The 13,407-nt window shown below is 46.0% G+C and overlaps 1 protein-coding gene across 1 annotated transcript in view; it reads left to right on the forward strand.

Moving 5' to 3' along the window:
- Positions 1-1,791: 1,791 nt before the first annotated feature.
- The window catches only part of LOC110503492 (serine/threonine-protein kinase D2), a 58,278-nt gene continuing 46,662 nt past the window's right edge, over positions 1,792-13,407 (forward strand). The window contains exon 1 of the mRNA XM_021581826.3: positions 1,792-2,762. Within this exon, the coding sequence (XP_021437501.3) occupies positions 2,436-2,762 (327 nt within the window). The 5' untranslated portion in view covers positions 1,792-2,435. The remainder of the gene's footprint in view (positions 2,763-13,407) is intronic.

Genomic DNA, 13,407 nt, shown 5'->3' on the forward strand with positions numbered 1-13,407 from the left:
CATATGTTCCTTGTATAGAAACATAGTAGGGTTGTTCCACAAAATGAGTCCCTTTTGACATTTTAAGTAGACATTGTGCGCCAAAATTGAATTTTTAAAGCCTGTTATTAAATGAAGTGCCCTTGTAATATAGACCACATGGAAAATGCAAAAACAATGTATGAATAAAGTCTTGCTAAAATGCCAAAATTCATCATTTTGACATGTCCCTCTGTGCACCATCTGAGACTTCTAGGATTGAAACCCACTTAACCCCAACATTTCTCCCAAGGTTTCACCATTGTAAAGCCCTAGTTATTTTGTTGCTTTGACAAAGTCATTTCTAAAGATTATTGTTTATTTGTGATTCATTTTTAGATAAACATTTTTTTTTAAACAACCTGGCCCTCATTTTAAGTTCAACCCTGTTATGTGAACTGAACTCACATTTTAATATCGTGAAACTATTCCTTAAAATAAAGTTTTTCAAAAGAAATATTGAACATCAAATCATAGTGTAAAATCTTGACCTGGTTGTACTCTTTTTGGCTGTTTTCTGTTTTTTTTTTTTTCATAAAACTGAGCGAGTTTAGCATAATATGTCAACCCTGTTGCCAATAGATCGACAGGCTAAAAAGTTTTAACATTCCTCCTGTCACAAGGGGTTTTAGGACTGATTTAAGATGAAATCGTCAACCCTGTTACTTGCAAGTCATTTATTTAAAAATGTAACATCTCTTGAGATGGGAAAACATGTTTTTATTAAGTTTGTCCTGTCCTCTTTACGACAGAATGTGAACATTTGGTGAAATCAAATTTTACACTACCCAAAAGGGGCTAATTTCATGGAACAACTCAATCAATACACTCTTCTCTCCCTCACCTGCCTTCTGTCCAGAATCGGAATGAACTAGACAGTTTTTACAGGTCTCTGGGATAACATACAACAGGACCCACAACAAGCAAGTGACCAAAGGATTGTTCATGAAAAAGTCACATTAACATGACAGTCCATGACCACCTGCTACCCATGCTCTGGAGAAGACAACTCAGAAATATCAAGCTTGCGTCACCCCTTCCTGAAGACTAGCAAGGTCAGTTGTATTACTTATGTGATGAAGATCAAAACAGACCTTGGATCAGTCTTATGATGAAGATGTCAGAGACTCTGAGGGATGCATGTCCCTAGTGGGACACAACTCTACAACTCAGAACAACCACCGATAAAAATGTGCTTTTTACAGTAGGTTTATTGTGGTCACTTCTCAATCTATTAGTCATAGATGATGCTAATTAAAATATATCTAAATAATAGTTTTTCATAATAAGCAATTAGACGTTGAGCAAACATTCAACAAAGAGTACCTACCAAAAGTAATAACGCTAGTTAGAAAATCAATGTTTACAGTTCTGTTTTTACTCCCATTTTTTACAGCTCCGTTCTATACTTCGCTGAGTAGAACGGTAGATGCACTGAAGGTGCGGTCCTATATTAGAATCAGAGAGAGACCTGTATATTTCGTTGGCACTGCCAAGGGGGAGAGGAGAGAGAGTGAACCAAAAAAGCAAAGCCACGGAGAAAAGATTGATAGTGTTTTAAAAGAAAGAGAGACATATGTGTGAGCAGTTCCCCCTCAGGCTAGAGTAAGACGAGGCCAGCTGTCAGAGAAGGAGTTAAACAAGAAGAATTAACCCAACGTTAAACACAGAGGAAGAAAAAAGAGAGAAGGGGGCGGGGTTGCTAGCTTGGGAGGAGACCAGGGAGTGGGAGGGACAGACATGGGCTTATGCGGAGCTCACCCCTCCCCTCCCATTGGCAGAGAGCAGTGTCAGTCATATCACTTCCTCCTTGGTTGTGGCAAGTTCAGAAAGGACAAGGGAGGGGGAGAAGGAGGTATCCTCACGTAGTTGTCTCGGTCTTGCTTTTCTACAGAAAATAGTTAACTCGGCTGAAACTGAAACAGCGCAAAAGAAAAGCCCCACCAGACTGTCTTTCTCCTTCGTTCTCTCAGTTTCCTGCTCAAGGAAGCTATTTTGTACAGGTTGGCGTGTAGGACAACAAACTTTTGGTTGTTATTTTTTCTCATTCCTCAGTGTTTCCTGTGAAAAATTTGGACTTTCTCATCTGCAGAGCAACTTCTTCACCGGAGGAGGGGTGGAGGAGAGGTAGGAGGGGATTAGTTTTTCTCAGTCTGTCGCTCACTCTTGCCTTGCCGGGACAATGAAAGAACAAGTGTGAGTGCAGGTCACAAAAATCAAGAGGGAGAGAAAAAGGAAGGAGCAGTGCTTCCTGGATAGGGATCTCCTCTTGACTCCTCTAGGAGAGGGGGTGGACACAGGACAGAGACTCTGTAGCAGTGTGTTTGTGTGTGGATCAGCGTGTCCACATCCTCACGGTCCTGCTCTCTGAGGGAGGTAGAGCGTGTGTGTGTGTGTGTGTGTGTGTGTAGTGAGGGATGGCCAATGCCAGCCCCTGCATGTCGTCGGGACCCCTGTCCCAGGTCTTCTTCCACTCAGGAGGCCCCTCTCCCCCAGGCTCTGTGGTGATGCAGCAGGGGACCCCCATGGCTGTGCCTCCCACCTCTACTCAGGGTGGCTTCCCCCCTGTGGACCTGGGGGCCGGGCAGGGCCCTGGGGGGGTTGCCATGTCCCACGTGCCCCCCATCCCGGCAGGGGTCTCCTTCATCCTCCAGATTGGGCTGACCAGAGAGTCAGTGCTGCTGCCACAGACCGCTGACCTAGCCTACGTCAAACAGATCGCCTGCTCCATCGTAGACATCAAGGTGAGAGCACATGCTGTGTGTGTGTTTGTGTGTGCAGCCTGGCCTTAGAGCCATACGAAACATACTTGACGTATGTCTGAGCATCTCCACGATGTATGATACCTACTAGTGGTCTAGTTACTTTAGACAGAAACAAAAGTAGGAAGGTTGATCAGGGAGGATGGGTGGGTGCGACCGTCTAGCAATCCAAAGGTTGCGTGTTTGAGACATGTTGTGACACATTTTTAAGTACAGAATAATACGAATTGCCCTGAGACCACATTGGTGTGTGTGAGATTTACGTACAGAGTAATATATTTGCCCTGAGACCACGTTTGTGTGTGTGTGAGGGAGAGAATATGTTTGTATTTTTCGTGTTTACCTGTTTAGTAATCACTGACAAGCTCTAAGTGCTATAACAGTAATAGTGAGACTCTATGCCACCCTTTGCTCTCCAACGGTCTCTCTCTCACACACACACAAACACAGAGAAGAAGCAAGGCGGCCATTTTGCAGCAGCCAGCAGGAGAACATTATCCGCAAATCAGTGCCTTGAATAAGAGGCATAGATTTTTATCAGCCAATTAGACCCTGAGATGGTTAGATTACCAGATTTCCAAAGCCGGTCACTGGAGGTTGGCCAGTGGGAGCTTGAAAAATTAGCCATGAACAAATCTCCCTCAGCCTCCACCACTGCTTTCCCTAATCTGTAATTGTTGTGTGGAACAAAACCAGCCCAATGCCAATTGTATGAGTCTCTGTTGACTGTAAATGTGATGCTAGGACTCCCTTCAGAATACTGTAGTGTAGTGTCCACTCAAGTTTAAAGTTTTCATGTCACTTGCATCTGTACAGTGACTTTCTTCCCAGCTCTAAACCCAATAATGCAGTAATCAATATCAATGTTTTCTTTTTTTGACGCATGACAGCAAAGCCACTTTACGACACTAAACAATACATGCATTGCGCGATAACCGTGACAAACGGTGCCCACAAACTGTTAGGGCCTACATAAAGCTGACCCAACATTAGATCTTTAGTTTCAGCACCACGGAGTGAATCCTTACCACCGCTACACCTGGAAATCAGCGGAGCCTCGTCGGGCAGCGACACAGTTCATTCAGCCTCATTTACTGCCTTTTAAATAAAACGTATCTGATATGGCTGACTTGCTTAAACAAATGTGGTTTCTACTGAGTTGTACAAACTATGGCATAAGGGCGAGCGGATAACGACGAGCGGATAAGAGGCAATCCGTAATTTTGATGAAGACATTAATGAGCGAGATACTGTAGGACGGACGTAGTCAATATAACTATTTGTTCAGTACTTTTGAACTGTACAGCGACAGAATTCAGAACATTGACCGTTCTTAAAGTATTTTTTCTGTACACCAAGTCAGAACCATAGGATAAATAAAGGGGGCATATAAGAAGGCTCTTACTATATTAGGTGATTACATTTCTCTAAAACAGCCTAGAGGCTACATGTGCACCACCAAGTCAGAACAGTAGGCTAAATTATGACAGGGAAAGGGACCAAATTAGGGTGAGGCATAGGGGCTACTAACAGCTTACCACACAACATACACTTAGTATTACTTTCTTAGCGACAGTATACATATCTCCCAGGCATATTACATAATTTATGCAGCAGAATACAATACATTTTTGGACTCGCCTTGTTTTGCTGTGCTCACTTGAACAGGAAGGTGGCATGGCTGTCCTTCTTGTAGGCTCTAGAAAGAGGCCAGAAATTGGATGACCTTTAAAAATAATTTTCTGTATTTTACCAGTTTTATCCGAGTTCCCAGTTGAACTCACTAAAGTCTGAGATCTCCCAGTTCTGAGTTTCCAGTTGTTTTGAACTCGACAGTCATCATGCTGGATTGACAGCATGGCCAATGTTTTCAAACTTTTCTAGCCCATGCAGTTACTCCCTTTTTCTGTGATATCCAATTGGTAGTTACGATCTTGGCTCATTGCTACAACTTCCCTATGGACTTGGCAAAGGTCGAGGGCCAAGCCGCACTGCTTCTGGACACAATGCTCGCTTAACCCGGTAGCCAGCCGCACCAATGTGTCAGTGGAAACACTGTCGAACTGACGACTGAAGTTAACTTGAAGGCGTCACAAGGAGTTGCGAGAGCACGATGAGACAAGGACATCCTAGCCGGCCTAACCCGGACGACACTGGACCAAAGCTTCCGTAGATATGTGATTTGACGTTATTTTATCTGTGGCCAATGACCTTGAGCCTTCTTGGATGGGAACATCTCATTTAAGTCTATGGCAGCACCCAAGGGGCTTGAATTTTCTAGCTCTACCCGTAGATTTTGCAGTGACGGGACACTGAGCCAATCACGGCGCAAGTAGAGAACATTACCAACCCCTACACTACATATTTTCCGCTGGCTGCCCCACCACCACAGAAAGCACTGAGCTAGGCTGAAACACCTGCATTTTGGAGCTGCCTTACTCAAGAAAGCAAAAAAGAGACCATGTTTGTATGCAGCTTTAATAACTCAAGTATTTCTTTATTGGACATTGTTTGCAAACTGATATGTGACACGTATTAACGATTTTCCAGGCCTTTTATTCGCACCGCCTGATATGGAGGTCCTGGATGGCACGGAGCTTGGTCCCAGTGATGTATTGGTCTGTCCGCACAGGGTTTGAGGGCCCACAGCAAACTTTTTCAACCTCCTGAGGGGAAAGAGGCGCTGTCACGCCTTCTTTATGACTGTGCGCATGCGTGTGTGTCAGGAGTACGAGTGTTTTGGCACGGCTCTTCCATCATTCCTTTCGGCTCTCCTCTCCAGTTCGTCCGTCTCAGTCAGAAATGTTGAGTCACCACGGCCAGGCTACTCTCTGTTTATTTAACAGCCAGCCAGTCTCCCTGTGTTCCATTTGACACGTTTTTCCATTAACTTCAGAGCCTACAGTATGTAAGAGCACAACTCTCTTTCCCTGCCCCCAGCCCCTGCTCCTAGTGGAATAGGAACAAATAAGACTTTCACACTAAGGCTGTGTCTGTCTGTCAGTTCAACCCTGAAACAGCAGAACACTTGATGGTTTATTCAGTGATTTGTGGAAAGGCATCATTGCATTCCCTCTTCCTACTCCCATCTTCTCTCCTTTCTTCATTCCCTCCATCCTTCATTCCCTTTCTCTTCTTCTCAGCGCTGTTATTCGCTCTCCCCTATCGGCTCCGCTCTCCCCTATCGGCTCCGCTCTCCCCTATCGGCTCCGCTCTCCCCTATCGGCTCCGCTCTCCCCTATCGGCTCCGCTCTCCCCTATCGGCTCCGCTCTCCCCTATCGGCTCCGCTCTCCCCTATCGGCTCCGCTCTCCCCTATCGGCTCCGCTCTCCCCTATCGGCTCCGCTCTCCCCTATCGGCTCCGCTCTCCCCTATCGGCTCCGCTCTCCCCTATCGGCTCCGCTCTCCCCTATCGGCTCCGCTCTCCCCTATCGGCTCCGCTCTCCCCTCTATCCTCTCCGCTCTCCCCTCTATCCTCTCCGCTCTCCCCTCTATCCTCTCCGCTCTCCCCTCTATCCTCTCCGCTCTCCCCTCTATCCTCTCCGCTCTCCCCTCTATCCTCTCCGCTCTCCCCTCTATCCTCTCCCCTCTATCCTCACCGCTCTCCCCTCTATCCTCACCGCTCTCCCCTCTATCCTCTCCGCTCTCCCCTCTATCCTCTCCGCTCTCCCCTCTATCCTCACCGCTCTCCCCTATCGGCTCCGCTCTCCCCTATCGGCTCCCCCTATCGGCTCCCCCCTCCCCTATCGGCTCCCCCCTCCCCTATCGGCTCCCCCCTCCCCTATCGGCTCCCCCCTCCCCTATCGGCTCCCCCCTCCCCTATCGGCTCCCCCCTCCCCTATCGGCTCCCCCCTCCCCTATCGGCTCCGCTCTCCCCTCTATCCTCACCACTCCCCGCTATCCTCACCACTCCCCGCTATCCTCACCTCTCCCCGCTATCCTCACCTCTCCCCGCTATCCTCACCTCTCCCCGCTATCCTCACCTCTCCCCGCTATCCTCACCTCTCCCCGCTATCCTCACCTCTCCCCGCTATCCTCACCTCTCTCCCCCTATCCTCACCTCTCATCCTCACCTCTCTCCCCTATCCTTCCCTCTCTTCTTCTCACATTAGTTATTCCCTCTTCTCCTCCTCTCCTTTCCTCTCCACTCCTCCTCCCTATCCCCTCGTCTATCTCCTTTATCCATCCCTTTCCCTGCTGCCCATTGTCTGATGGATAAAGAGGAGGAAATGAGGCATGTTTCCTTTTGGAGTCCACTCTGTCGGGGGCGATCCACATCCTCCTCTACCACCTCCATCCCCTCCCCTCGTCCTCCACATTTTACCCCAAGGCACTCCCCCTCTCTCTGGGGTTGGTGGGAGAAGAGGTATGGTAGGATAATTTGGTGCTAACTGTTGGGTAGAGCTCTCTCATTGTTTCAGGACAATTGAGGTCTATAGAGCCTCCACTCCCTTTGTGTTGCTGAGGTTCATAGGGTAACTCTGACTCATAGAGATGACCCTGCTTCCCATTGGTCAGTTGCTAATATGGGGTTCCCCTATTTTGGTTGGCCTTACTGTAAAGCCAAACGGGACTATCTACAGTATATATGTGTGTGTCAGGGATGTATGCTAGAAAGTTTAATGTTGTTAACAAGCACCAGTTGAGAAGTGGGAATTTGGGTGAATCCTCAAGCTCGTCTCCTCATAGATAACTGCCGGTCTCACGGTAATTGACCATTCACATTAACACATTTAGCATCTCCTGGCTTCCACGCATAGCCTATAAGCCACTGATGCAGACCATTGGATCAACTACATTTTAAAAAGTCTAATAAATCCATGTAATATAGCCTACACCGTCACAATAAATCCATTATTTATTTTAGACCGGTCTAATGTAGTCTATTTCAGAAGAACAGGATAGCATACTCTGAGTTGTCCTTATGTTAGGTCCTGATCTGGCTATGCCAAATGGCTGTGGGCTACACTAGTTCATTCAGCAGACAAGATTAGCTTAGAATCCCTTGGCATTGTTTTACATTATTTCGTAGTATGAAGAACACAATTGAACATGGCTGAGTAAAATAGAAAGGATATTTTCTCCAAACGATTTGAGGGAGTGCGCACATGCGGCTATTCTGTGTTGAGCTGTTAACAAAGAAACAGGTCCTCTTATATGCTTCATTTAGAGTTATTAATGTGACTTGTTGGGCTATATGTTTAAGGTTATTATACATTCTAAGGCTGCGTGATGCGACTCCAATGATGATTTGAAAAAATATGCATAAAAGGCATGAGCTCTGATTTTTTATTTTTTTTTGCGCAGGCTCCACACACTTCATCAGTCTCTCATTCACAATTTGACAAGCACTTGATAATACCTCAAATTGTCCGGCGACATCCCCATTGTGTGGACGTAAAGCCCCCTAAAAAAAAATCCTTGCCTTTTGTGGCCTGTGGCCGTTTTGGCCTTGGGCTGAATATAATAAATGTAATTCCCTTCTCCCGGCTGCGTTCCCACAAAGAACCTTTCATTTACATGGCTCTCTCAGATAGGCATTGGCTAATAATAATTGAGCTGTCACGTGATCAGGTCTTTGTCACAGGCGACAAGTGAAGACCGACACACCGGGGACGCAACTCTACGCGTCCTTGTCCAATTCTGAGGTGCATATTGAAGATGTTGGAAGAACTGTCCACATTTACTTTTCGTCAGCCAACAAGATGAGTAGGCCTAACAAACAGCAAAAGCACTAGCCTATGTCAATCTACCCCATAGTGCAAAAGTTGACCTATTCTGTGTGAGAAATAAATATGTCAAGCATAGTCTGGAACAGTTGTGGGATGCGATAGATCCCAAATTTAATCCAACCACTAACTTTTTTTAAGCAATGAGGCTGACGCAACAGATCAAAACTTGTAGTTTAAAATGTTTGAAAAATATACATTTGTAAAAAAAAATGGACCCCTTTTTTTTCTCCCCAATTTCGTGGTATCCAATTGGTAGTGGTTACAGTCTTGTCTCATCACTGCAACTCCCGTATGGACTCGGGAGAGGTGAAGGTCGAGAGCCATGCGTCCTCCATAACACAACCCAACCTAGCCGCACTGCTTCTTGACACAGCGCCCATCCAACCCGGAAGCCAGCCGCACCAATGTGTCGGAGGAAACACTGTACACCTAGCTGCCTGGTCAGTGTGCACTGCGCCCGGCCCACCACACGAGTCGCTAGTGCGCGATGAGACAAGGATATCCACGCCGGCCAAACCCGCCCTATCCCGGACGACGCTGGGTCAATTGTGCGCCTCCCCATGGGCCTCCCGGTTGCGGCCGGCTACGACAGAGCCTGAACTCGAACCTAGAATCTCTGGTGGCACAGCTAGCACTGTGATGCAGTGCCTTAGACCACTGCGCCACCCGGGAGGGAGGTCTAGCTTAAAATGTTGATAAACTATTAGGCTATTATCATGCAACTGTCTCGAAACGGGGGCAGGGGGGAAAATGACATGTAGTGTAATGACACTTAGCGAATGGAGGATGCTTTTCCCGCTGTTCATTTTCATGCCAACCAGGTAGGCTATACTCCTGTTGTAAATATAAGCAATGTGCTTAATATTAGGAAAGTTGAGAAATGACCATCAGCAGCATCAGAGCTCGGAGAAGCATCATAACCGGGACTAAACAGTCACGTGGAATTTGACTGCCGTCATGACTCGTGACCGCCGTTGTGGCGGTAACACGGTCAAAGTAACAGCCCTACTCCAAAAACCCATTCGGCCTACTACGGTACCATGTGACTGTGAGCTTTATTTTGTCCCTCGTTTTGTCTGTTTCTCATCAGCCAGTCAAGTCTCACTGCCAGGATGTGTGTCTATTTAACGGGTCCTTAACTCTCAGACCAATAACCTGTTTACTATTTGTACTTGTCATGTGAGACTGGGGAGGGCCGACCTGTCGAGGCTTGACTGTGTCAGTGGAGGTGTTGTATTATCGCCATAGGCTCATCATGTCAGATGATTGTAATACCTGATTTCTGTTACAACTTCCCACAGACCCAAGGTTGGTATAGTTATTCACTAAGAAAACACCCTTCATTGTCTTCCTGTATTTCCGTTGGGCAAAAGGGGTAGAGAGAAAATGGTTTCACATGCTCTATCAGGATCACAGATTGCTACTGTTAACTCGACCTTGTTTCCTTGCTATTTAGGTTTCAAAATGTGTGTCTGTGATCCTCAGTCTAGCGTGCAGCAAGTGGCTACCCTCGCTACTCCCTTATGGGCACTCTATAAAGTGGTATCTGTAGTGAATGAGTCTCACTGAGTGTTGTTGATCAGATTACCTCACATAGAGAGGAATGGAGAGAAGAAGAGAGAGTGAAAAGGATTTGCACAAGGGCAAAAGAGAGAGAAAGACAGAGAGCAATAAAGGCTGAGGGCAATTGAAATGGGGAACTGTAAACAGGAAGAGGTGTAGCGAATTGGACAGGTGGGCCATCTCCACACACACACACACACACACACACACACACACACACACACACACACACACAGCTGCGACAGAGTTCCTGGCCTGGCCATTGTTTCCACCTCCGTTCTGGAATGGGCCGGGGAACGTGATCACGCACACACAATCTCCTGTTTACCTCTGTCTCCCGTTTACACACACACACACACACACACATGCACACACACACCCAGTGGTGGAAAAAGTACCCAATTGTCATACCTTTATAGAAAATGACTCAAGTAAAAGTGAAAGTCACCAGTAAAATACTACTTAAGTCTAAAAGTATTTGGTTTTAAATTATACCTAGGTATCAAAAGTAAATGGAATTGCTGAAATATAGAGTGCATTTGTAAAGTATTCAGACCCCTTCCCCTTTTCCACATTTTATTTTGTTACCTTACAGCCTTATTCTAAAATGTATTAAATACATGGTTTTCCTCATACATCTACACACAATAACCCCTAATGACAAAGTAAAACAGGTTTTTAGACATGTTTGCACATTTATAAAAAACAGATACCTTATTTACATAAGTATTCAGACCCTTTGCTCTGAGACTTGAAAATGAGCTCGGATGTGTTCTGTTTCCATTGATCCTCATTGAGATGTTTTATAACTTGGAGTCCACCTGTGGTAAATTCAATTGATTGGACATGATTTGGAAAGGCACACACCTGTCTATATAAGGTCCCACAGTTGACAGTGCATGTCAGAGAAAAAAACATGACATAGAGCTCCGAGACAGGATTGTGTCGAGGAACAGATCTGGGGAAGGGTACCAAAACATTTCTGGAGCATTGAAGGTCCCCAGAGCACAATGGCCTCCATCATTCTTAAATGGAAGAAGTTTGGAACCACAAATTCTCTTCTTAGAGCTGGCCGCCCGACCAAACTGAGCAATCGGGGGAGAACGGCCTTGGTCAGTGAAGTGACCAAGAACCCATGGTAACTCTGACAGGTCTCCAGTTCCACTATGGAGATGGGAGAACCTTCCAGAAGGACAACCATCTCTTCAGCTCTCCACCAATCAGGCCTTTATGGTAGAATGGCCAGATGGAAGCCACTCCTCAGTAAAAGACACATGACAGCCTGCTTGGAGTTTGTCAAAAGGCACCTAAAGGACTCTCAGACCATGAGAAACAAGATTCTCTGGTCTGATGAAACCAAAATTAAACTCTTTGGCCTGAATTTCAAGCTCAGTAAAGCCTCAAACATAAATTGTCTGCAACAGTGAAATGGGCTACATCTATGTGAATTAATGAGGAGGTGGAACACACCTCAATTCAAACTAATTTGAAACTGACAAGTTGAAACACAGCCTATAGATAATTAGCAGGCAACACACATTGCCCTCCAACCAAGACACGTTAACTGTCCTGTTGCGTAACAATCACATTTTGTACCAGTGAGTGAATTCTGACATCACGCGCATCTCAAAACCTCATGCTGGGGCGACCGTTAAGAGATATTTGGAACTCGCCAGTGAAGAGGATACATTTTTATTTTTTACTTAAGTACTTTTTAAACAACTGCACACACACCACACTGTACACGGGCAGGGGTATCGCACGTACGCTCACGCACGAAAGCGGTAAAGAATACTCACGCACCCACACACACACTGTAACGATGACGTTGATAAGGGTCCAGCCTGATGGACGGTGTTGCATTGTGGGGCTGAAAACAATCGTCTAGCATTCAATGCTTGTGTGTTATTGTACGTGGCGACTTCGGGCCTAACCCCAGGTCTGTCTGTCAAACCGATCCAGCCTTCTGAATGATAGGTCTGAGTATATGACATGTTCACTGGCTGACATGATCTGGTTTGATACATTAGGTCTTGTTCTAACCCATTTTGGTTGAATGTGTGTGTTTGTTTTTGGAGCCCTATATTGGTTACTAATACCTACACTGCTTATCAGACCAAAGCCTTTTGTCAGTGAATTCGCTAAACCCAGGCAGGTGCGCAGCAGAGTGAGTCAGGAGGGCATTAGCATGGTAGCACAATGGTCTGAGCCGCCACACCTTTACCACACCATAGCTTTACTAAGGCACACACACACACACACACACAACCAGCAGACTTCTGGAGGAAATGGTGTCCCATATCAAAAACATTGGCCGCCGCTAATGATCCGCGCAGTGCTCCCTCACCGAAACCCCGTACCCGTCCATCATTCTCTTCCCCACTCGTTAATTTGCATCATAGCGGAGCAGCTTTGCATGGACGTACTGTGTTTCCTGGCGGGCATTAGCAGGCAGCGTACTCCTCCAGTTGACTATTCAAAACACTACTAATGGCAGAGATGGGATGAGAAAGAGAGAGAGATAAAGGTGTATTGACAGAGATTGAGAGAGCTTTAGAAAGAGGGCAAGAGAGCGAAAAGCAAAATTGACAGAGATTGAGAGAGAGAGAGAGAGAGAGAGAGAGAGAAAATGACATTTACAGAGAATGAGAAAGAGGGAGAGGAGAGAGATGGGAAGGTCATACACTGCTAGAATCAATGGGAATTCTGTGGTTTTGTTTCCAGTTTGAAGCCACGGTTTCATAGAGTTTGGCAATGCAGTTAATTTCAACACGATGAAAGTGGACTTGATCACTTCGGAATTGTTGATGCCTATCACTGTTAGTCTCGTTAGTTACAACCTTTTTCAGTGTTTTTCTACAGAAAGTGTTAAGGCAGTAGAGTAGATCCATACTTACTGTTACTGTAGAGCCCCTGCATTCCAGATCACCCCGAGACCTTATGATACTAATCCAATGATTTAGCTCTGCTCGAAACCAGTTTTGTACCGTAATCCAATTTTGAGCAGCAGCAGACGCATTTGGTGGCATGTTTCTGTGCCAAAATCCTCCCAGCTGGTCCAGCAGGCAGGCAGGCATCAAAATTCCTCTCTTTTCAGGGCAACAGAGGGAACACACAGGGCTCTTTGAGAGCTCTGTAGAGCAAGGTTAGCAGGACATGTACCCTTCTATCTCAACAACACGACTTACATAAAAGCTGCAAGGAAGCCCTCTCCCAATTGGTATACATTGGAACCTGAGGAAGAGACTCCTAAAGATCGCTCCACCGTTTCCTGGTTGCTAAAATTCCAATAGTTCGCCTAATTTCAGTTTATGTTACAAAGCAAGTAAGTC

Source organism: Oncorhynchus mykiss, chromosome 24 (genome assembly GCF_057628025.1).
Source record: "Oncorhynchus mykiss isolate SJ-2025 chromosome 24, ASM5762802v1, whole genome shotgun sequence".
Lineage (NCBI taxonomy): Eukaryota > Metazoa > Chordata > Actinopteri > Salmoniformes > Salmonidae > Oncorhynchus > Oncorhynchus mykiss.